Genomic DNA, 23782 nt, shown 5'->3' on the forward strand with positions numbered 1-23782 from the left:
GAGGAACAGGAGGAGGGAGAAGCTGCAGTCGTGCCTGAGTTTAAGGGCCTACCGTGATGAATGGTAATGGACATGGTTAACCCTGTGTAGTTCTAACCTAAGATAAAGAGACATCGTCAAAAATGCATCACACTAAAAAAGCATACTGATGACGAATGGAAAATAATAAAGTAAGTATGATAATTATTATCATTTATCATATCATTATCACATTTGTTTGCTTTATCAATTACTCAGAAAAATGTGTATCCATGTAGAAATCTGCTAAATAGCAATACACATATTTCAAATATAGGACAAGAAAATGGAAAAGGTTATTTTTTTTTACAATTTATGATAAAAACAATGTGTTATACAGTAAAATGTGCTCAGTGAAACACGAACACTGGAACAAACAAAGTGGTGTTACGTGTCTGATGTGTTTGACTATGCATTTGCAAATATCAAATATATTATATATATTACAGTATAATATACATATAAATATATATATATATATATATATATATATATATAAACATATATATGTAAAAACAATATATATATATATATATATATTAATTACTGTCATGCAAAAACCTTGTATCTTCAAAAAAATAATAATAATAATTTAATACAATATAATGTAAAATGTATATTTTACAGGGAAATAAAAAAAATCCTAACTTTCAATGGAAATCAATGTAACAAATTTCAACAGAGCTCGAATTTCAGCAAAATATTAGCCTTACGTTAAAAAAAAAAAAGGAAAATGGACATACACGGTTTTAGCAGGACATTGACAATATGGATCATACTTACATATTTGGCCTAATATAATGAATATTTTCTTGTATGTTACTACATATATGTATTTCTACTTTTTCTATTCTCTACTAATCAAAACTTAGCTACGTAAGCTCCATGTATCATGCATGTATTTAATACTGTAAATGATACTTACAGTAATGTGTACAATGTAAATGTAGTGTTTTATTTATTAATAGGTCAAATTTCGTCAGGTTAAGAGGTAGAAGTTGGCGAAGTATCTTTCGTTCACAACACAAAGCCGTATTTCATTAAAATATTCAGTATTTTGGCCAAACTATAAGCTAACTTCACCTCTGACTGCATCTTCCTCAGAGCAGGAGAGAGAGAGAGAGAGAGAGAGAGACAGAGAGAGAGAGAGAGAGAGAGACAGAGAGACAGAGAGAGAGAGAGAGAGAGAGAGAGACAGAGAGAGAGAGACAGAGAGAGAGAGAGAGAGAGAGAGAGAGAGAGAGAGAGAGAAAGAGAGAGACAGAGAGACAGAGAGAGAGAGACAGAGAGAGACAGAGAGAGAGAGAGAGAGAGAGAGAGAGAGAGAGAGAGAGAGAGAGAGAGAGAGCCTGAGATAAACACGAGGCTGTAACCCCGCAGAGAGAAGCGGAGACCAGCGGTCTCGCGAGACACGGTTTCCCGGTTACCTGTGGAGACGAGAGTTAGATTCAAAGTAAACCCGGCCAGTGAAATGAGCGAGCGGCGATTTACCCCGAGAGCCGGTCTCGCAGGTGGGTAAATTCTTATCTAGCTAGCTACATTTTCACATTCAGTTCTACTCACTTACACAGGTTATCAGTTTAAGGGAAGCGTTATGGCTCTCGTTAATCACAAGCGACAGGCAGTGTTTGGCTAACTAGCACTAGCTGGTAGCTGCTAGGAGATGATCAACTTTCCGTTAGCTCAGGGCCCTGGACAGCGTCAACCTTGTTTATTGAACATGACGGTGACATGCAGTGGCGTTAGTTACCATACACCCAGGCCTGTGTTTTATAGTAGGTATTTTCTGATGCTCTGTGCCGACAACGAGGCGAAAGGTTGTCAACAAAGGTAGCTAGCTAGGTTAGCTAGCTGTAGCGCTAGCTTGTGGAGCTATCTGTCAGTTGTAAACAGTGGCTAGTAGTGGGCAGATATCTAGTTAGCTAGCTAGTTAGCTAACCTACTCGGATCAGTTGCTCTGCGCGGTTAGCTATGCTATGCTAACCCATCAGTGCAAGCATGTGAACATGCCGAGAACAGTTGTGGTCAGAACACATGTGCTGAAATGTCTGGCCAGCTAAGCTAGAGGATCAGATGTGAAGTGAATCTGATGGACTGGTGGTTTGTCCTGTTAGACAGCGTTGTCATAATGATGCTGTCAATGTAGGGATACAAAATCCAGCTGAAAATATCCTTTTATTTAATAAAAAAAAGTGTTGCAAATCTTTTCTGCTGTTCCTGCGTGTGATCAGAGCAAGCGTGTATTAAAAATGATCCTCTGTTATCCTTTTTTTCCCGTATTCAGAGTGTTTTAGGTGACTTTGTTGCGGAGGAAACCCACATTTAAAAATGCCATCTCCGCAAGCCCTGCAGCCAGTGCTGAAGATGAAGGTGGACCAGCTCTTCCTGAACTGGTTGAGTGAGCCCAGCACTCAGGTGATACTGAAAGACTACCTCAGGAAGATCAAGGATGGAGACAAGTTGGAGTTTGGACAAGGGGACTGTAATGGGAGGGATGCCCTTGTTTTCACAGAGAACAACAACATTGCCTCTAAGAGTAATGTATCAGAGAGGACTTCTGCATCGCTTAATGCTCCTTGCAGCCCTCCGTCAGCCACGCTGCCATCTGGGAGTGGCAGCAGTAGCAGAGGAGGACCAAGCAGCAGGGCCCTACGGCGCTCCGTCAGCGTTAAAAAGGTAGGCCTAGAGCTTAGAGTAAGGGTAATAAATTATTCTCTGTTTTTCCAGTAGTTAAGTCTGAGCACTTCTGTGCATCATTAGGTTCGCTTCTATTTCTCCATTTCTTTTGCACTGCTGTGTATCTATTAGCTATTTGTTTTTCATGCTTTTGCTGTTATGTTGTTACCAGAGCAGAATGGGTTTCCCTTTTAAATCTTGGTTCCTCTCAAGGTTTCTCCCTCCTGACCTGAGGGGGGGTTTCCTGCCACTGTGCCCTTTGGCTTACATCACTTTGTGCTCAGACCCAGATCTCTGCAAACTGCTTTTTGACAATGCCTGTTGTTAACAGCACTATGTAAATGATCCTTAGCTTGAACTTAATGCTTAAATCTCTACAAAGTCATTTTAGCAAACCAGGTATTAATTTGATTATCTTCGTTTAGTAGTTAATACTCGATAGGAAATAGCTGACGGCCTCGTGTTCCTCTGTTTTACCACAAGAGGCTGCTGAACTGCTGTGTGGGATATCTGGTAGGGCTGGCTTTGTGTGCAGGCCTTTGTATTGTGTAAAGAAATACTTTCCACATGTTCTTGGACTAAGACTGGGTCATGGAATGAGAGGTGGAAGCATTTTAAGTCCACCAATCCCAGGAATGCTAATAGCTCTCCCACTGTGTACTGATCAGTGATCAGTGTGCACATATCTTTCTACAGGGCTCAGGCCTGTGTAGTCAGTAGTGCATCACACCACGGTCTCTTGTATGCAGCTAATCATGTTTAAGCATTTGTGTAGTTCTCACGTTAACTAGCATTAGCCTAATACTAAATAGTGTATAGTGGAAAACCTTTGGGAGAGATCCATATTTGGACCGATTGCTCTCAGCAGTAAAAGAAAGAAGACTTTCCTGGATGTGAATGCCTGCAATGTGGGGTCAGTGAGTTGGATAGACAGCTGCGGCTATCAGTAGCTTGGTGACATGCATAAGTGAGCCTGGCTGCAACTAAGCACTTGATGTGCATTTACCATACGGTTTTGTTGTCTTGTGGTACTGTATACAGCTATAAACTAAATATATGTGTATTTCAGAACCAGTACTAGTGGATCAATTCAGAAGCATTTGTCAACACTTTGGGAATTCTCATTTAAAAGCATCTAGAAAGGAATTTGCAGTGATATGTCACTAATCTCAGAACCAAACTCTGAGAACTCCTTTACTCTGATGTTGGATGATTCGTTCTGGATTACAAATGTCACTCCACCTTACCCCAAATAATCTGGATTGAGCTCCAGAGAAGTTCCACTGCTCCACTTCCCAATGCTTTATAATCTGTACTTGTACATTGGGGTGGTGATCTGCTCCAGAGTGTCCCAGATTTATTGTTATGGCTACATATATACTGTGTGCTTTTATTAGGCAAGTGAGTATTTTGACCATATTATCATTCTTAGGCATATTTTTAACTCCAAGCTGGATCAACTTGAATGCTTAATGGATTTAAGCATATCAGGTGATGTGTGTCTTTGTAATGAGGGAGGGTGTGGTCTAAGGAGGTCAAGATGTGCACAATTATTACGCAGCTTTTTTCTTCAGGCAAAATGGGTCAAAAGAAGAAGTCTGCACCTTTCAAAAAGACACATTTTTATGCAGGACAATGCTCCACCACATGCATCTAAGTACTCCTCTGCATGGCCCCCTTCCTTCTGACATGGCCCCCTTCCTCACCTGACCTGAACCCAATTAAGAACTTGTGAGCAGTTCTTAAATGGGAGATTACAATACAGTGAAGGAAAACAGTACACCTCTCTGAGCAGTGTCTGGGAGGCTGTGGTTGCTGCTGCACAAAAAGTTGATCATCAACAGATCAAGAAACTGACAGACAGTTTTGAGTTGTTTTGTTTATAATTCTCACCTGAACAGATAGGGGGGGGGGGTAAAAGGTAAAATGGGAAAATGTTTTTCGTTTAGCTATGTAATAATTCTGCAAAATAATAGTTGCCCAATAATTGTGCACATATAGATTTTCTCCAAAGAAAGCCAAAACCTCACTTTTACTTTTTTAAACATTTATGTTTGAGGTTTATTAACATTTTGAATTAACCGAGAGCACTGTAATTGATCATTAATAAAAAATAATCCTCAAAAATAAGACTTGCGTAATAATTGTGCACACAGTGTTTGGATAAAAAGCTGAGAAAAGCTGGAGATGGAAGTTCCTTATAATGCTCTAACCCAGCGTGGGAATAAATGTTTGTGAGCCAATGCGTCACTCCTCATTGTGTGTAAAGGTGTATCATTGACACGACTTGTCACAGGACCTTCAGGTCTTCATATTGTGTAAACTTATCCTACAAGGGTGTGACAAATTCAAGGATTTTTTTTGGCAGTGCAAGCTTTTGCACACCTCCCAAATCCTCTTACACAGCTCTGCCTAGCAACTCAAACGGTGAGGCTCATTTAGTAGTGGGCCACAACCTGTCAAAATGCACTGACTTGGATGGAAAGACCCTTGACATGACAACCACAGTGGTCTTTGTATGCACATGGGCATTGCTGTGTAATTTTAGGCAGTGTCAGGTCAAGTCGGTGTGCTTTGCTATGCTGGCAACTGGTGCAGCACAAAGGTGTGGACCTTGAAAACCCAGACAAGGAGGAGTACAGTCAGTATACAACCACTGCCTCCAACTAGAATCTTCTTATATAGTGTTGTACTATTTCTATTCCACCAACAGGCCACCATTAAAAACGTGTCATATTTTCTTCAGAGATTGAGGAAGGATTGGCGTAATGAGAATGGAAGACGGCGTGGTGTAGCGTGGCTTTGCCATTGTCTGGGGGGAAAAAGTCAGATAATGGACCATTTTTATGGAACACATCTGCTTGCAATGCGTCTATGTAAAGAGCGGGGCGTTTTCTGTCCCGTCTTTAATACGGCCCCTCATTCGTTGGACAGTAACTGTTTTGACAGATGTGAAGAGGCTTTGATTTCCTTGACCAGCCATTCTCTGCCTTTCTAGTGATCCCAGACACCATTTCACAGCCCGAACAACTGTCGTACATTGCATATTTTTTGCTGTGACGTCGCCAGCATGTGCCCACGGCTTGTCGCTGTGTATTAAAAGGATTCTGATCCCGCATCAAGTAATGGTCTATTTTAGGAAGGCCAAAGGAATTCCAGAATACAAATGCATTCTTCAAAGGATTAGTTAGAAATTCAATTAACGTCATGGAGATGCTGCTTGGAACAGCTGGTCCAACTTTGACACAAGACACCGACAAAGATAGACTTGCTTGCCCTGTGCAGGAATTAACTACTCTGAAATTGGCCGGTGTTTAGTGTACAGTTTGCAGAACTGTCCTCTGTGTAATACAGTGTGAACAAACCGTGGTCGTATGCTGTTAATTGTCAGAGTGGTGGTAATTTGTTATTTTACTGATGTTTTGGATTTTTAAAGACTGACCTCTGTACAGCACTGGGCCTGAGTGTGATAAAATTATGCTACTGGTATTAATACAGTACTTTGCCACTTCATACATTAGAAAACTCATTTCCATTGTCTGTACACTTTAACTGCAGTTTTATCCCGAAAGCAGCTTGGCATTTGTACACCAGTCGCAAATCGTGAAAGCAGACATTAAGCATGACAGCTGCACACTTGCATTTTACACACAGGCTAAATTAAGACACCTACAGTTGTGGTCGGAAGTTTATATAAACTCATCTTTGGTATGAATGTCATGGCAATGTTGGGTTTCAATTTTTTTTGTTGCTTTTCTGGAGCAGAATGAGTGACCACATACATCTTAAATAGAGAGAAATAAGGATTTGACGCACACATTTTAATTTTTGGGTTGTTTTCTGAAATCAACACGTGGTGAAAATGATTGGTGCAAACTGGGGATCACAAATCTAGGATTGGATCATGATTTTTGGAGTTACTGAGAATTTTTTGGATCAGCATAAAAGAAAGAGGAGAAGTTTTAGACAGTATTTTTAGCATTTAGTTAGAAATTTTGTGTGTTACTGCTTCGTTTGTATTGGTGACTTTTTTTATTTTGACACGGCTTTTAAGATGTAGCGTTTTTTTTTTTGTTGTTGTTGTTTTTTGTTTTTTTTTTTCCCTTCAGGTTCACATTAAAAGGTAATAGTGGAGGCCGTTGTTCTGAGGTTTGTGTGACGGCGCTCATTGGTTTAACCAATACACAATACATTGTGAATGTCCAAGGAGCTCAGTGCAGATCTGAGAGAGAAGATTTTACACAATTTAATTTTGTCTTTTGGAGCCATTTCTCAAGAACCAAGACCCAGGCCTGCCATGAGCTGGTAGCTGGAACACCAGATATGTCACCAGATTTAATGCAGTCGATGCCTGATCCATGTATACATGCATGGATTGGATCTGGTCTCAATCCAATCATCCTTATTTTCAGGTGTTCTGGTAAATACATCCCTGTAATAAACGCTTCATGGCTTTAGTAACACTGGGCTTAAAGGGTGCTTTCAGCCGAGTTGTGCGTTTAGATGCTCACTGCCTGGTAAAAGGCTTTTTAGGCTTGTGAAGGCCATGTTTAGTCACATATAGGGGTGTGAGAGTCAGCATATTATTTAAATAGGGTTACTAAAGGCGAACACATGCTGTGGGCTGGGTAAGGCACAAATAAGGCATAACATTATAGAAAGAATCATTAGAGTTTCTCTAATTACACACACATGATTCAGATAGTAGCTATAGTCCTGGAGGGCCACACCACTGCAACATTGCTTCAGTACTCCTGATTTCTTTAATGAAGGACTAGGTAATTAGCTAATGAGTTAAACGAAGTGTGTTAGAGCAGGGAAAACGTTGAACTGCTCAATGCTGTGTCCCTCCAGGCCTACAATTGTAGAATCCTGATAACCTTTCCGGTTAATTTTGCTTCGACTTAATGTCTAGTCGGCTGAAGGCACAAAGTAGTTGCCTCACATGTTCATAATTGAGCTTTAATTAAACTGCCTAGTGATAACTAGATACTTATTTGTGCAGAACCACAATATTACATAATAGCGTCTTTTCCTGCCATGTTTTGTTAGTAACATTCAGTAGAGAGAGAGTTTGTGTACCTTTTTTAAATGGCCGATTGTTTAGCACTGGAAGCCATATTAAATCCTCTCCTAGAGGCACCTCAGGGCGGTTCTGTTAGTTTTTACCAGTATTGTTTTGTCTGCCCTCCAATATATGTGATCCTTTTGCAAAAATACACTAATCTTTGTCCAAATAAAACTAGATACGACATAATTAGCGTTATTAATATGGACTAATAGCCTCTAGCCTTATTGCCAGTGTTTTACAGGTACTAATGTTGAACGATTGATTGGTTTTTGAACACTAAACACCACTCAAGCTCATCCCAAAAAGATATCCACAGAATGCAGTTCCGCTGCTCTAAAGCTCAATGCTGGAGGGCTTTATAAACCTGTAACTGACCCTTGGCTTTGGGCATGGAGATGTCCGGTTCATGTGTGGCAGTTTCAGACAGTCCTAATCATTCTAATGCTTTTCTATGTTGCTTGTACAAGCTCTTTGTGCCCATTGAGGTCTGACATGTCAGATCCTTGATGCTGTACATGTACTTCATTTGTACTTGGCGTTATTGGTCCTCCAAAATTCTTGTTAAACTTTTTTTTTTCCCCAGCCCAGTATTTGTAATGCATAGAAATACACACCCATGTAAATGCCACGGCTACACAGGGTGAAGCACATTATGGAACTTGCTCATCTTGCCAAACTAGATCCCATTTAATGAGTCATTTAGTGGTGGTTAAAGACGTTGAGGAGTACATGATACTTGTTCTCAGGTTTTGTCTGCCAACAAGTGATGTCTTAAAAAGGGGGGGGGGGTGCTCCAATCTGGTATGGAGGTTGCAGTTTTATTTTTAAGAACTTTATTAAGAACATCTACAAGAATTATATTAACAATAACTAGACACTTTCTTTTGTAATGTTCTGTAGTTCAGACTTTACTGAGAAGACCATGCAGAATGTTTTTTGTAATGTGACTTTCAGTTTTCCCGGCATTATAGGCTGACTGGTAGCTATTTTTGTCATGCAGTTGGGTCTTATGCAACTCAGATTATGGAATTACATATGGTATTACAGTCATGCTGTTGCAAAGCCTCTCATTTAGATTATTACCGTCTACTGCTTTTTTTTTCAGTGCCATTTTTGTTATTTTTGTTTTCCGTTCAAATGGGATTAAGTGTTTGTCTTCAATTTTTTCATTGATGGTCCAAGATATGTGAACGTGTATTGTGCAGTATTTGAAGTAACATTCAAAAATGTAAAATGGCTGCTATTTGGTTTTTTTTTGTTTGTTTTTTTAGCTACAGTTATTGGTGCCAACCATGTAAAATTTTCTAGACTGGGTTCGCAGGATTGGTCATTGTATGTCTGCGGAATATACCAAGAGAAAGCACTGTGACTACCAGCAGACAGACCCTTGTATTAGTGCAGCATGGACACTAGAGCTGAATATTGGCAATTTAATTGTGTTTGGCTGTTTTTTTTGTGTTTTTTTTTTATTATTTATATATATATATATATATATATATATATATATATATATATATATATATATATACATGCGTGCGCACACCCAAATACAATTCTGGGGGGGAATACAATATGAGATACATTTAGTGAGTGCAACACAGGGTTTAAACACAAAATGAACACAGTGTGCCGATTTTTATAGTTTACATGTAAAAATAAATCTGTGGAGTTTTTTGTTATATATACATATCAATATTTTCTTACACCCCTCTACTATGGACAATTGATGTTTCTGGTTTATCAAGCTTTGACTATTGTGATGTTGCACCCTGCTTCCCCCTCCCTCCAAACTGTCTCCAAGGAAATTGTTGGTGTGGGGTGAAATGGTTGTTTTAAAAATGGGACCACAGGATTTGTCTAGCACAAGTTTGCAAAGATAACTTCGTATGATGGTCTGCCACCAAAAGGCTTGAACGAATGGGCATTGGACTTCCGGCTCCTGCAAATAAAGATGACATGAATGTTTCCCCAAAGGAACTGTGGCAACTGGGCAACTAATAAGGAGACTGCTACTATGTTTGTTAGTGTGTCCATTTTTGCTTTGCTGATCAGTGTCTTTGTGCAGTTGTTCCTTTCGACTGGACACAAGGCTTTGTTTGGAAATTGGCACTATTGGCACGGACAGCTGCCTCCTCTTGTACGGGCAGAGCCTAGACTTGTTCTTTTAGTGCCAGCTTAGTTGAACAGAGGGGAGTTGTTCCCATAGACTACTATGCAGAGCCAGTGGAGAGAAAAGTGTTTGGGAGAATGTCCACACGAATCCAAATGCAAATAGGAAAAGTAGGCTAGATCACTCTGGCTGTGTTTGTTTTTGTTTTGTTTTCCATTCCACTAAAATTGACTAATGCAGTTGGATAACAAAATGGGGTAACGAGAACGCTGGTGCACTTATCAAATGTGAGCAGTATCCTGCCATTGGAGGACAACAGGAACTGGAATACAGCTGAAACGAGTGGAAGAATGTGGACTCTGTGATCTGGCATCTAAAAATACTTATCATTTAAGCCAGGCAGGGCTTTATTTTAGTACCGGTTTGGTAGAAGCCACCGCGTCACGCCTTGTGCACACGTTCAATCAGGTTTTTCAGCAGCTCTCTTGTCACTGAACCCCATATCTGTTAATTAGGTTTGTGTTGAAAGCAATAATGGCCACGAAGAAGTTTTTCTTCGTTGTTGTAGTAGCTAGGTTTCTTTTGGATCAGCATGGTTACAGAGAATTGATGTAATTGCTGCCAGTCTGGGTACGCATGTCTGCAAGGACTAAAGATACACTTGTTTCTCAAGATCCTGTTTCTTGGGGTTGCCCAAACGGTGCACGTTAGGGCTTTTAATAGTTGTAGACTGCTTTAGCCATCATTCTTTGAATTCAACACTCCTCCCCAGCGTAACACTGACTAAGACTTGTCATCTATAATAAGGTATGGAATGGCTGGAAGCTGAAGCCTTGGAAAACAAAATAAACAAAGACCACAGGAGGTGATGCATGTGCATATGTATTTTTATTTATTATTTTTTTTTTTTACTCCAAAAGTAGAGTTCTTCCATTTCCATGGCCATCATAGAACGTTTGATCTGAGAAGGTTCGGCTGATAACGTTTAATGTGGATGTGGCTTCAGGTTTTTTTTATATACTGTTGTCCAGAGTAACAAAATGGAAATGGGTGCTGGCGGTCTGGAGCTAAAAACAGAACTGCCCAGACCAAAAAGGACAGCCTTAAGCTTCTGTGAGCTTCTGTGAAGGCGCAGCAGCAGCATTCGAATTGCCATGTGCTGTAATCTTGCGTTGTGGAGCATCCTTCAAAAGCGAAAAGGACACTGTTGGCGTCGGCCTCTGAAACAACAGGTTTGTCTCTTTGCATAACCTTCTATGAGAGCTGTGGAATGCATATTGGAAAGGGCAGATCCACCCCTCCCCTCCACCACTGTCTCTCTACACTCACACGTGCACACACACGCACACCCATACACAAACTCTGACTCACACACACACACACTCAGACACAAACACCCTCGCTCTCCCCAGTGACTTTGCAGGACAGGGCTGTGTGTGACCTCAGCCAGCCTGAGCTGGATGTATGGGACAGCCAGCCGGACTGCATGCTGGGGCTGGTGCAGGGCTGAGAGGAGCAGCTGCCGCTTGCCATTAAGAGGACTTGTGCTGTGCTGAAGGCAGGCAGAGGAGTGTCCTGTGGTGGGACAGTCCAGCCACACAGGAAGATAATCCGCGACCCCGTCGTGTTCACTGTAAGCCGCCCGGCCGTCCCCTCCGCTCGCTGTGCAAAGCCTGCAGCAGCATGAGGATGAAGGAGCTGTCTCTGCGGCAGGACCCAGACCTGAGGAAGGAACTGGCTCTGCTGGCCCGTGGCTGCGACTTCGTCCTGCCTTCTCGCTTCAAGAAGAGACTGAAAGCTTTCCAGCAAGGACAGGCATGTTGTCTTATAACTTGCAGTTATCCATTGGGCCAAGGTTGCTCAGAGCCATTGTGGGTCGTTGTTGTTGTTGTTTTGGCCGGCTATGAGAACAGGATGGTGGTATTTGTGTGACATGAAAAGGCTTAAGCTCAGATGCCCTTAGTGGACATGCTGGCTGTCCATGTGGATCTTTTTGAGTGTTGCAGAATGTGTAAAGGATTATCAGCAGTGCTGAGTGAGGAGTCTCCTGATGTTTAACATTGAGCAGGCGAGTCTTGGGCTCTGTGCTGGGCTACAAGATGGCCATTCCCTTTTATAGACATGGCTGACACTGGTGGAGTAGCGAAGAGTAACAGCATTCATCTCTCACCAAGTGTTACACTGAATCCTCGCCTGGCACATCAAAGCGAGTTGTTTCCAGTGGTGGAAAGCCATATAAGGGCTCATGAAGTTGCTTCTTTAAAGTCCTCAGCCTTTTCTAAAAGCCTTCTGAAGCTTTGTGTACTTTGTGTAGTAGTATAGATGTTACTAGTTCCCCCCCCAAAAAAGAGCCATGGTTTGAAAAAAGATGTGAGCTTTGGTGGTGCAATCACCATCTTATCGTGAGGGAGGGTGCAAACAGAAGTAAACACCAGGAACTCAACACCACGACAGACAGATTCTTGAGCCATGTAAATAGTTACTCAGGGAGTAATTTTAACTCTGTGTATGGAGGGATGTGATGTATCTGGGTGTGAGGCATTTTTGTTGATAACAAACTTGTTTTGTTGGTTCAGCTCGTAAAGGCTCAACTAGCTATTCAGGTAAAGGTGTATCAAACCAGCAAGCTGTCAAAACTAGTTCCACCAGGAAGATCTTGTCGAAACAACCCGGCCAAAAACCGAAGAGCTTGCAACAAAGGGTTCTTAATTATGTAGATGATGATGATGATGATGATGATGATGATGATGATGGTGGTGGTGATTTATTATTTTTGCCCTCAAATATTATCACAAGAATTTGCCAATATAAGTACACATTTTATATTATTATTCATTATTATCCTCGACCAAAAGCATGTTACAAAGTTATGTAAGTCTAGTCTGGAAGTTATGGAAGTCTAGGTATAGCTACCCCTTTTTGCCCTATGGGGGGGTAACCCTGTCCACTGTTTAGTTTTATTAACCTTTCAGACCTGCTAATTTGTCTTGCTCAATTTTCTCTTTAATTTATGGATTCTAGTGTAGGGTTGGACAGTATAACGGTAATACCGTCACATAATGCATAATTAAATCAAGCACTTCATGCTTTTTTGCTATTGGATACAAAAGGTATTCCCACGGTTTTCATTTCCCATGATATATCTACCAGAGGCAGATTTTATCTACCTTATATAATTTATTTTACTTAAATCTTGGATACACACAGTGCATTATTAAAATCATGACCTGTTGAATGATTGGCATCTTGAGAGTCTAGTGAAATCTGGTGAATGTTTACTATTTGTTTAAATTTATTTTAAATATTTTTTTTATATATTGCAGGAAAATAGATTGCAGTGCTACAGGGTGGGGGCACTATAGGAGCTCACTGATTTGGTGATTGGGGCATGATTTGAGCGTCAGTAAGCTGGATTACAGTCTACAGTGTGTATAGCTTGCTGGCTAACATCTCTAAGCCTAGATAGCCGGCTACAAGGCCAAACACGGCAAAGGCTTAGCAAGTAGCCTACAGATTCAAAACTATGGGGAAACATTCATTTAATTTTTATTTAACTTCCAGCTTTCTGTCTGTCCAGCAGCAGTTGTTTGATCCAAGTCATTCTCCTTTAAACAACAGAAGTTGGCTTTCAGTCAGGTAGACTTGAGCTTGTTCTGTGGTGAGCAGAACAAATTTAGTATTACTGTGTACTGGTATACTGTATGTAAAGTGAAATTACTGTTATTGGTGTCGGGCATAATAATTGAAGTACTTGATCAATATGTGTTAGGAAATTGGCATTATTATTTGTATTTAAAAGTTCTTTATCAAGGTATTCTACGTTACCAGACATCCTAGATGTAGGCCTGTTCAGAATTTTTGGACTATGCTGTGCTCATGGCCAGGGACTCTGTGGTCCTGTTATCTCTGTCCTCTGAGCTCTCAGTTCTGCTTCTCAGCCTGAGCAAACCTGTGGCCTCCACATCAGTTTGCTGCTTTTTGATAAGAGTGTTTGTCTATGATAACACTTCTAAAGCTTCTTCTGTTGAGGCTTGTATGAAAGATTAACTGCATAGCAAAATGTGCTGTCAGCATAAACAGGGGTGGGCAGCAAAGACTGGAGTCCAGCACAGTTTGCTGATTTTCCTACTCTAACAGACCTACTAAACCTGGCAGTTAATGGGTGAGTTGAGTCAGATGTGCTTGAGGAGGAAAAGCAATAAAAAAAATGCAAGAACCTGGCTCTCCAGGACTGGAATTACCCACCCCTGTACTGAAAGCAAAGGCCTCAAACTACCGGCGTGGGGGCCACTTCCAGCCTACGAGCTTCACACCGGCTCTCTCTATTTACCTACATTTGTCCCCTACTTGACTAATTGTAGATATAAGAATGTGCCCCCCTTCCCTCAAAAAAAGCTGTCAGGCTGTCTGGAATAAACCAACGGACCAAAAATGTCTGGATGGGTACTTATTTTTATGTTTTGGCAAATGCTTGCCTGAACTTGACCTGAAGTTTTGTAGAACTGTAATAGAAACGTTGGCCAATATATTTACATTACTGTGGTCGAAGTTGATCTCTGGAAAGGGGGAAAAAACATTTTGGCCCCTTCGAAGAAGACCACCTGACTAGTGGTCCTCAGTTAATTTGTGATTGAGGCCCCTCACTTAGAGACTGTGCTCCTTATAATTGGCCTTCTGTCCAAACAGGTTCTAATGCTTAAATATAGTGGGCATATTCTTGGTGTGTAGATTCAGGGGTGCTATGGTCTATTGTGAGCAGAGTTCATCTTGTCTGTACACTTCTTTGATAAGTGTGTGTGTTGCAACTTGTGTAGGTGTTTGTGGTGTACAGTATTGTGCGGTTTAGCCAACCCCGGTTGATGTTGATTTTCTAAGTTTAAATAAGTTCACACTTTTTTGAAGCACATTCTGAAGCATAATTACTGTTTATTTCGAAAAAATATATGATTTGGCAAATTTAAAATGGATGGCACCTCTCTCAGGATGTGTTCACTTTTCACTTAGAAAATCAACAAACTATGCCGTTTGATGAGGGCCACTCAAACTACTGCATAAGTGTATATTCTGGCTCTACCTTGCAATATGCTAGTCACCTAGTGGTGTAGAGCTAGGTGGTCCTACTTTTACACATTTGCACCTCTAAAAAAAAAAATCTTGGTTCTTTTAGCAGTAATTTACATTGACCCACCCAAAGTGGTTGAAGTATATTTAGTGTGGCTCTGTTTTGACCTCTGACCCAACACTGCATAGTTTAGTGACAGTTTTCCTTGGCATTTAGAACAATGTAAACAGGTTCATTTCTGCAGTCTCAAGCCATTGCCTAGGCCTATTTATTCATAGTGATCATGAAATTTTAACTTGCAAAATTTGTCTTGCTCTTGTCTTTATAGACACCTCAAAACACCTCAAAAGTAGCTACTTGCAGAAAACAGCATTAGTATTTCTCTGTCCCTAAAGGAATTCTTCATTTGGAGAACACTTTGGAGAAAAGTACTTATGCATCTTCAAGGTCTATCATGATGGCTGTGAAGTTTCTACTGCTTGTTTTATGCTAGCATCACTTGACACATCTTAATTGAAAGCTGTCGCCCTGAGAATTTTATTGGGATGTAATGTGCTGAGCAACCATAGCTGGTTGTCCGCTGGGACTGGGTAATGTGAACTGAATAAGCCCCGTGGCTCACTGTTTATTTCTGTCCGTTTTGGCAGGCTCAGGTTAAGAAAGAGGAGGCCGTTACGCCAGCGTTAAGCGAAAGCATTCCAAAGTTCTACTTCCCTCGAGGACGGCCTAAAGCCAACATCAACATTGACAATCTCATTTCCAAGATAGAGAAAATATTTTCTCAATTCCCCAATGAAAGAGTGACTATTGAGGACATGGGGAAGGTTGCCAAGGTAAGTGTGATTTGTAACGTGTAGCCTCCAACCACCCAGCAAATTGTTTTCATTTGCGTAATTAGCAGAAGCCTATAACTGTTCACAAATTTTAATGTTTTCCTTTTCTTTAACCAGTGGAGGAAAAATACGAATAACTGAGAACCTGACGAAGCTAATTTACTTTAACTGCATTAAAGATGCTCAAACTCTCGAAGACCAACAGTTTATGAAATACCCAATACATTTCGCACATAATTATTGTCTGTCTGGTTTTGTTTATGTATTTCAAAGCCCCACACTGCAAAAATATAAAATCTTGGCTCTTTGGCTTAGTCTACATATGTCTACAGATTATTGTAAAAATTTAATAATATATTTCTAACTTGTTTTAAATGATTTTGTCTACTAAAAGTGTCATTCTCTTGGCAGATTCTGTTTTTTTTTTTTTTTTTTTTAAGTCAAGTAGTGCTTGAAATGCTTAAAAAACAAGCAAACGTATCAACCAGTGAAACAGTAATAATACTAATACACTAATAATAATACACTGCACTTTCTGTAGATAAAATTGCTTAAAATAAGTTGAATGGTCTTACATTTATTCTTACAACAATGTAAAAATGAGAGAGGTCATATAAACTACATTTAAGAGAATTTCACTTGCTAACAAATTATGTTTTGCTGCGCAAACAGGAATGGTGGCTAAAAGAATATGTATTTATGCCATAGCAACAACAGAGGCTTTCGGAGAAGTGTTTTAAAGAGCATCAGTGTATTTAAGTGAACATTTGATTATCCTTGAATATTGTCCATTGCAAACGTTTTTGTTTATCTTAAGAATATTTCTACTCTGAATGTCAAGGCTTTGTGGGGTTACACCAACAGTCAGGCCCTTTGTATGTTTTGTGTCTCCCCAGGCCTGTGAGTGTCCTCTCTATTGGAAGGCTCCATTGTTCTACGCTGCTGGGGGAGACAGGAGGGGATATGTGTCCGTGCACAAGTTTGTGGCCATGTGGAGAAAGTAAGACAATGGTGTTTTTTTGTTATATAATATATATATATATTGGAGGCTCTCACACTAATGTCAGCAGCACTTGTGCTCAACAATGGCTGCGTGCTGAGATGTTTATTCAAGTGTAAGCATGGGCAAAGTGGTCTGACTTTTATTCGTTTTCTTCAGAATTGTTTGGATATGCCACACATGCTATTGAATTCATTTATGACTCCCAGAATACCTCGGAGATGGCAAAAAGCACTCATGGAAGTACTTAAGCACTTCATTAAATCAGTATTCCTGCGCCGCTGTAGGTCGAAATCGACTAAGCATGAATACTGGCGACTTATTTTCTGAGCTCATGCATTCTAAGAGAACAGTTTAGGAATCCCTTCTCTTTGAGAAGCAGTAGGGTAATGTCTGAAACCATCTGTTCCCCTTTTTCAGAGTGCTGCAGACCTGTCATGATGACGCAGCCAAATTTCTTCACCTTCTGGCCAAGCCAGGCTGCCCTTACTTGGAGCAAGAGGACTTTATTCCATTCCTTCAGGTATGGGGTATTAGCTTTTGAGAGAAAAATGTGGAGTGTCTGTGGAGTATAGCCAGTCCTGGTGTGGCACTTGCACTGTCTAGCTCGCTTACTGAAGCGAAGATAAGAGACCTGTAACAGACCCTGCCTAAGAAGCGGACCTGCCTATTGGTTCAATGACGGAGCATTCATTTATGCTGCAGTAGTTCCTGGAAAAGAGCTGAGGAATGGACTGAAAAGTGTTCTCCGTGTTTGAAAGAGCTTTAATGAGTTTTGTTCAACCACTTATCGTACTGTGACAAGCTAGGTTATAATAAGACTATGGATTATGATGATTTTTTTTTTTTTTTTGTCAGTGGCCATATTAAAATCCAGGAACTGGCTATTTCTCTTGCCGTTACACTGTTAGCCTGTGATGGACGCGCTGCTGATATTCGGGCTGGCAGGACCAGCCGCTGTGGTCCAGCAGCCCTTCCCCTGCAGAGGAAATGCTCTTTGGCATTCACGCTTTAATTTGTATTGTATGGGTTCGGCAATTGCTTTGACTGTTTTGATGAATGAAAAACCTATTGTGGTGGAGTAGATCTGACTGTCCGTGCCTGCTCCCAAGGAGAGGTGATTTATGTGTTTTTCTATTATTTAATTTTGTATGAGAAGGGTCAAGGAGTCCAAATCTCCCTCCCTCCCTCCCACATAAGTCGCTTTAAATTTTATGGCTACTTACGCAGACAAATCAAAATCTGACTCTCAGATGTGCCTTAAAGCACCCAATTGGATGAGGTTGAAATTCATTGTAGAGAAATACACTAGATCAGAAATTCTGCAGGCCACATATGTGGGGGTTTGTGCTTAGAGCTTAGACTTTAGATACTGTTCTGGTTTTTCATTTAAACTCCCCTTTTGTTCTTAGGCTTTCAATAGGATTTCATACCTTTTTAAAACATACACACGTCCCTTGTCTCTCTGATGTCGTTTGCAAATGGATAGCCCTAAAGTTCTCTCTAATCAAAACCAGAGACCCTTTGTACACGACGGCTTTGGCATAAGGATTTTTCTCCTCTTGACTGACTGTCATTTGTTCTACATGCGCTTTGATGTGATATTGGTGCAAGAAGCATTATGAAACTCAGTTCTTTTTCTTTAAGGATGTGGTGGACTCTCATACAGGCCTTGCTTTTCTAAAGGAGGCATCAGACTTTCACTCACGCTACATTACCACGGTAAGGTCAACATGGCATAACAAATATTAGCCTAATATAAAAAAAAAATGCAGTGCAGATTCTTAAAATTTCTTGTTCCAACAGGTAATTCAGAGAATATTTTATAACGTAAATCGATCATGGACAGGAAAAATAACATGTTCAGAACTCAGGAAAAGCAGTTTTCTTCAGGTATGTCTTCTGCAATGATGGCCCTATCTCTCTGACTGCATTGACTGCTTCCTAATCAATGCCTGATTAACAAATTGTTGTTTTACAGAACGTGGCACTTCTGGAAGAGGAGGATGATGTGAATCAGCTGACTGAGTACTTCTCATATGAACATTTTTATGTCATTTACTGTAAATTCTGGGAGTTGGATGCTGACCATGATCTGTACATTGATCAGAGGGACTTGGTACGGCACAATGATCAAGGTATCAGTCCAGTCTCTGTATCTTGTAGACAAAGAGCTGTTTGCCATTATGGCGAGCATTAGTGGCAGTTCAGTACTGGCGTCATATTTGCTGTATGAAGTCCAATGTCTTTTCCTTCCATCACCACATCACAGGACATGTTCCTGCTTGGTGCTTTGGTTATTGGAGTGCTTAAGATCAATAGGATGATAAGTTGCTTTTGCAGTGAATGCTTCTGCAGCATGATGGAACGTCTACTTCTGAAATTGATTAGTTTTAGTGTTTTAGCTTTGAAATGGTGAGGTAGGAAACTTAACAACTGTGCCACTTTAGTTAGTGACAACTAGTGTTAGCAATTTGGAAACATTCCCATGTAAGGTCTTGTGTCTTCTGTCCCCAGCCATCTCTCACAGAATGATCGAGAGAATATTCTCTGGAACTGTAACAAGGTAAAGATGTTTATTCTTGAATATACTGAAACACTGTTTACGTTAACCAAGTGTTGTTTAATTGATTAATTTCTTATTTGTTCTGACGTTTAGAGACAGGAAGGTCCATAAAGAGGGCAGGTTAAGTTACGCCGACTTTGTGTGGTTTCTGATCTCTGAGGAAGACAAGAAGACAGAGACCAGGTGCATACCAGTCACCTACCTTTTTATATGTGTGATGTTAATATTTTTTAGTAAATGTCCATTTTATATATATATATGTGTGTGTGTGTGTGTGTGTGTGTGTGTATATGTGTATATATATATATATATATATATATGTGTATGTATGTGTATGTATGTGTATATATATATGTGTGTGTGTGTGTGTATATATATATATGTGTGTGTGTGTGTGTGTGTGTGTGTGTGTGTGTGTGTGTGGTGGTGGTGTTGTTGTTGTTGTTGTTATATATAAAATATAAAGAAAAAAAACTATCATTTTAAAATATACACACGCACGTAGTGCCATCTACGCTACTTGCACAGCTTGCGCTACTACCAGCCCTGAGTAATACAGTATGCCATGGTCATTTTTTAAGATTGAATAAACAATGTGAATGTGTCCGTTATTATTACTATTATTATTATGCCAAATATGTAGGTTAGTTCATACGTTACTTTTTAAAAATCACTTATTAGCTTCCATGTGCTGTTAACAGTGGCCTATTGTAAACTGATATGAGCTTTACTGTAGATGGCTTGACTAATTAATGATCGTCTTTGGCTCTGTAGCATAGAGTACTGGTTCCGGTGTATGGATTTAGATGGCGACGGAGTTCTGTCCATGTATGAGCTGCAGCACTTCTATCAGGAGCAGTGCCAGAAGCTGGAGACTATGGCCATTGAGCCACTTCCCTTTGAGGACTGCCTCTGCCAAATGCTGGACTTGGTCAGACCAGACATCCCAGGTAGGCTTTTCTTGTTTTGTTATTTGTTTTTTTTAATGTATCTGAATGTATAATTTAATTAGAATTTAATTTGAATGTATTGTTTGGCAAGCCCCACCTAAATAAATGCCATGCTACACTCTGTAAAATCAGCTCAGATGATGGTAAATGCACAGAATGTTATTTGACTGCCACTCAAAAATATGCTAATATAAAAATCCTGTTCCCTTTAGGAAAGATCACCCTCCGGGACTTGAAGAGATGCAAGCTGGCTCATATATTCTTTGACACTTTCTTCAACATTGAGAAATACCTGGATCATGAACAGAGGGACCCCTTCATGGTTGCAAAGGTAATAACCACCCGTGTTTGAATGTTCAGTGTGTTCTGACAAGCGTCAGTGTAATAAACTATTATTTATCCTTTTCCAGGACGTTGAGACTTTGGGGCAGGAGATTTCAGACTGGGAGAGATACGCTGCAGAGGAGTACGATATTTTGGTGGCTGAGGAAACCGCCAACGAGCAGTACAATGATGGGTAAAGCATCAGGATTTCATCAGCATTTCACACCGTTAGCTTGTCATAACTCAACCCAAATTGCCTCATTAACATCTAGGACTATCACAGAGCGCTGGCTCTCTGCTTATAATGTGTCCATCTTCTGGGGTGTGTTTCCACTAAATACACACTTGTATTCATTTAGGTTTTTTTTTTGTTGTTGTTGTTTTTGTTAAAAAAAAAAAGCTATTAAAATGAAAGCTCATATGAAAATCAATTTTTAAAGCAGGATCAAATCAGACTTCCAAGCCATTCCTTTGTTATAAGCACTTCTGATCCTCCTGAGACAATAAAAAGATTAACAGTGTGACAGTCACTATGGGAACTACTTGACTCAATAGGAGTTTATTTGCTGTAGCGTGAACCTAATATCTCAAGGGGTCTCATTTATCAGAGCATGTTCTAAATCTGGGCTTAACAGCCGCCTGTACACAATAGAATTTCTGTGTTTATCAAACATGCACTCAACAGTACGCAATAAATAATCATAATGATCCTGTACAGCACTGCTCTGCACAGCCCCCAAATGGCTATATATGTTTATTACATTTTTAAACTGTGAGGATTCAAACATGTGCTCTCTGTCTCTCTTTCTCTGTGCCTCTCTGCACATTTCTACCATTAGGGGTTTCGTATGCATGGTCAGGAGTAGTTCTAAATGTATCCAAGTGATTACCCACAATAATTAAGCAAGTTCTGTGCATGTACACAGTTTACACACAGAACTGCGTGACCACGATTGGTAAATGAGACTCCAAGACTGTACAGAATGTACAACTTTCCAAAGCTACGTTATTCTTATTTCTGGTAATTGGTGGACTACTGTATTTTACACTAGAGTACATTTCTTTTATTGACCAGTTGTTATATGGTGGTTTTAGGAACACCACTGACTTCTAATGGCAGCCTCTGTGTTGAGGCCTACAGGTAAGATGCTGTAAGTGCAGGGTGTAGGTGCTTTCTGTGTTCACACTGTGAAGTGGTCTGGTTCCTGTTCAGTTCAGTTGTTCACTCTTTTCTCCCTTTGCCTGCTGTTCCCAATGTTCAACAAGCTCTGTTAATATAAATACAGTTTTCCAATGTTTAGATACATTCGTGTTGGACATGAATGTCATGGCAATATTGGGTTTCTTTAAACTGCTTTTTTTCCATCCTAGGGTAGGAGGAGTTACTAGAACAAAACAACAAAAAAAGTCATTTAAATATTTTATCAACACAGGGTCAGAATTATTCATCCACACACATAGGTTATTAATTCACTTCCAAAACATGTCATAACTTCCCAAGGCATCTTTTACTTCCAGTTAGAAAAATGCTTCTTTTGGAATAGAAAGTTGAATAGCGAGATGTGACACAAGTGAGGCATTCCATGGTGGTTGTTGCACCATGCTCTGGGGCAGTGGAACTGGGACGTTGTACAGAGTGGATGGAATAAGGAAGAAGGACTACCAGCATAACCTCACACCACTAGCTAGACCAGGGGTGGGCAATGTGCTTTAACAGACCTACACTGTTATAAGTATACAATTCTTGATGAACCATTGGAGGTTCTTCAGTTTAAAACTCATCTTATAATGTTTTTAGGAATCTTCAAGAAAAGGTCTTAAGGAAAAGGACCCCCCCCCCCCACCTCACATCAGAGGTAGCTGTGGGTTGAATAAAACAGGTTGCCCCGTTGAAATATGTTTCAAATATCCAACCAGAATTCTACCAGAAGCATCTGTGCAAAGTGCTGCTAGCTTAGAGACATTTTACAAATATTTAGTGTGCTGTCTGTATATTTTTGAATGTCCTGTAATATCACCAATATATAATTCTTGTGTATTAAAATATGTGGTGTCACTCATTGTGCCCCAGAAAAGGGACAGTTCAATGAAGGCCCAATATTGCCATGGTGTTGTCCATGAGGAGTGTATGTAAACTTCCAAACTCCGCTGTACCTCAACATCCATATTTGCAGTTTTGGACTCTGAACCAAACAGCTGTATGAACCTTGTAGTCCACATATTATTGACATGCAGAGCTTGTCATGTGCTGCGTTCACTGGTGGTCTTGGAAATAGGGCTGAAAATAGGGGGTAGGGGTAGGGTTTTGCTGGTTTCCACAAAATCCCCTACTCCAGCTTTAATTTAAGGGAAGAGCGTGTCACAAATTCTTTTCTTGGTGATTGGTTCAGTGTCCAACAGTGGAAACGTGTTCATTGTTCACTGGTAACCAAGGCGGTCTCCCTCTTTTTCCTCAGTTCGAGCATTATTCACTGAAATCAAACTTGGTACTGTTCATGATTCTACCACAATAACAGGACTAACAGCAATGTTCTCTTAACAGCTATGAACAGCTGGACCCGATTGACCACCACATGTCCAGTGAGTTTGACCTGCGCAGTGCAAAGAGGCACCTGTTTGAGATTCCCAATCCTCACTGCAACCTGGACCTGGATGAATATGAATATGTGGACGATTTTGAATGACTGCCATTGTAGCGCTACAAAGATGATAACGTCCTGAGGCAGAGCACAGCAACACAAGCCGCACTAGAACCACGGCGGTAGCCGTTCTCTATACAGAATGTCAGAAGAGCCAACTGCAGAAGATCTGAAGTTGAAGCCTATGCTCTAACTGGCCACGAGTGTGTCCCAGGTATTTATTTAGATATGATCCATCAATATCCTGGTGAAACACAAGGTAAGGGTTGTGCTAGTCCGGCATATCAGCAGCGTAGACTCACCTAGAAGAAGCCCGGCTGCTAATACAGCTACAGTGGCATGCAAACGTTTGGACGCCCCTGGTCATAACCCCGGTCATAAATTCTGTTATTGTGAATAGTTAGGTGAGTAGATGAACAGATCTCAAAAAGACTCTCAAAAGGTTTTTGGTTTTTTTTTGGTTTGTTAGTTTGTTTTTTGAGGGGGGGGGGGGGTTGGAGTGAAAAAGGGAAAGGAGCATTATTTAGATTTTT

General features: G+C 40.4%; 1 protein-coding gene across 3 annotated transcripts; it reads left to right on the plus strand.

Annotated features, from left to right (window-relative positions):
• Positions 1-1453: 1453 nt before the first annotated feature.
• On the plus strand, positions 1454-23729 carry ppp2r3b (protein phosphatase 2, regulatory subunit B'', beta). 3 transcript variants are annotated; one of them, XM_072686179.1, is made up of 14 exons: positions 1454-1529; positions 2303-2694; positions 15585-15770; positions 16667-16770; positions 17191-17293; positions 18418-18492; positions 18577-18663; positions 18752-18908; positions 19288-19336; positions 19430-19519; positions 20111-20286; positions 20499-20617; positions 20697-20803; positions 23153-23729. In XM_072686179.1, exons 2-14 carry the CDS (start codon positions 2347-2349, stop codon positions 23292-23294), a joined length of 1743 nt encoding a protein of 580 aa, XP_072542280.1. In that variant the 5' UTR covers positions 1454-1529; positions 2303-2346; the 3' UTR covers positions 23295-23729. The 3 variants fall into 3 exon arrangements, with proteins under 3 accessions (XP_072542280.1, XP_072542281.1, XP_072542282.1); XM_072686180.1 differs by lacking the exon at positions 1454-1529 and adding an exon at positions 1769-1793; XM_072686181.1 differs by lacking the exons at positions 1454-1529; positions 2303-2694 and adding an exon at positions 11269-11690.
• The last annotated feature ends 53 nt before the right edge of the window (positions 23730-23782 follow it).

Source organism: Salminus brasiliensis, chromosome 8 (assembly GCF_030463535.1).
Source record: "Salminus brasiliensis chromosome 8, fSalBra1.hap2, whole genome shotgun sequence".
In the NCBI taxonomy this organism is placed as follows: Eukaryota; Metazoa; Chordata; class Actinopteri; order Characiformes; family Bryconidae; genus Salminus; species Salminus brasiliensis.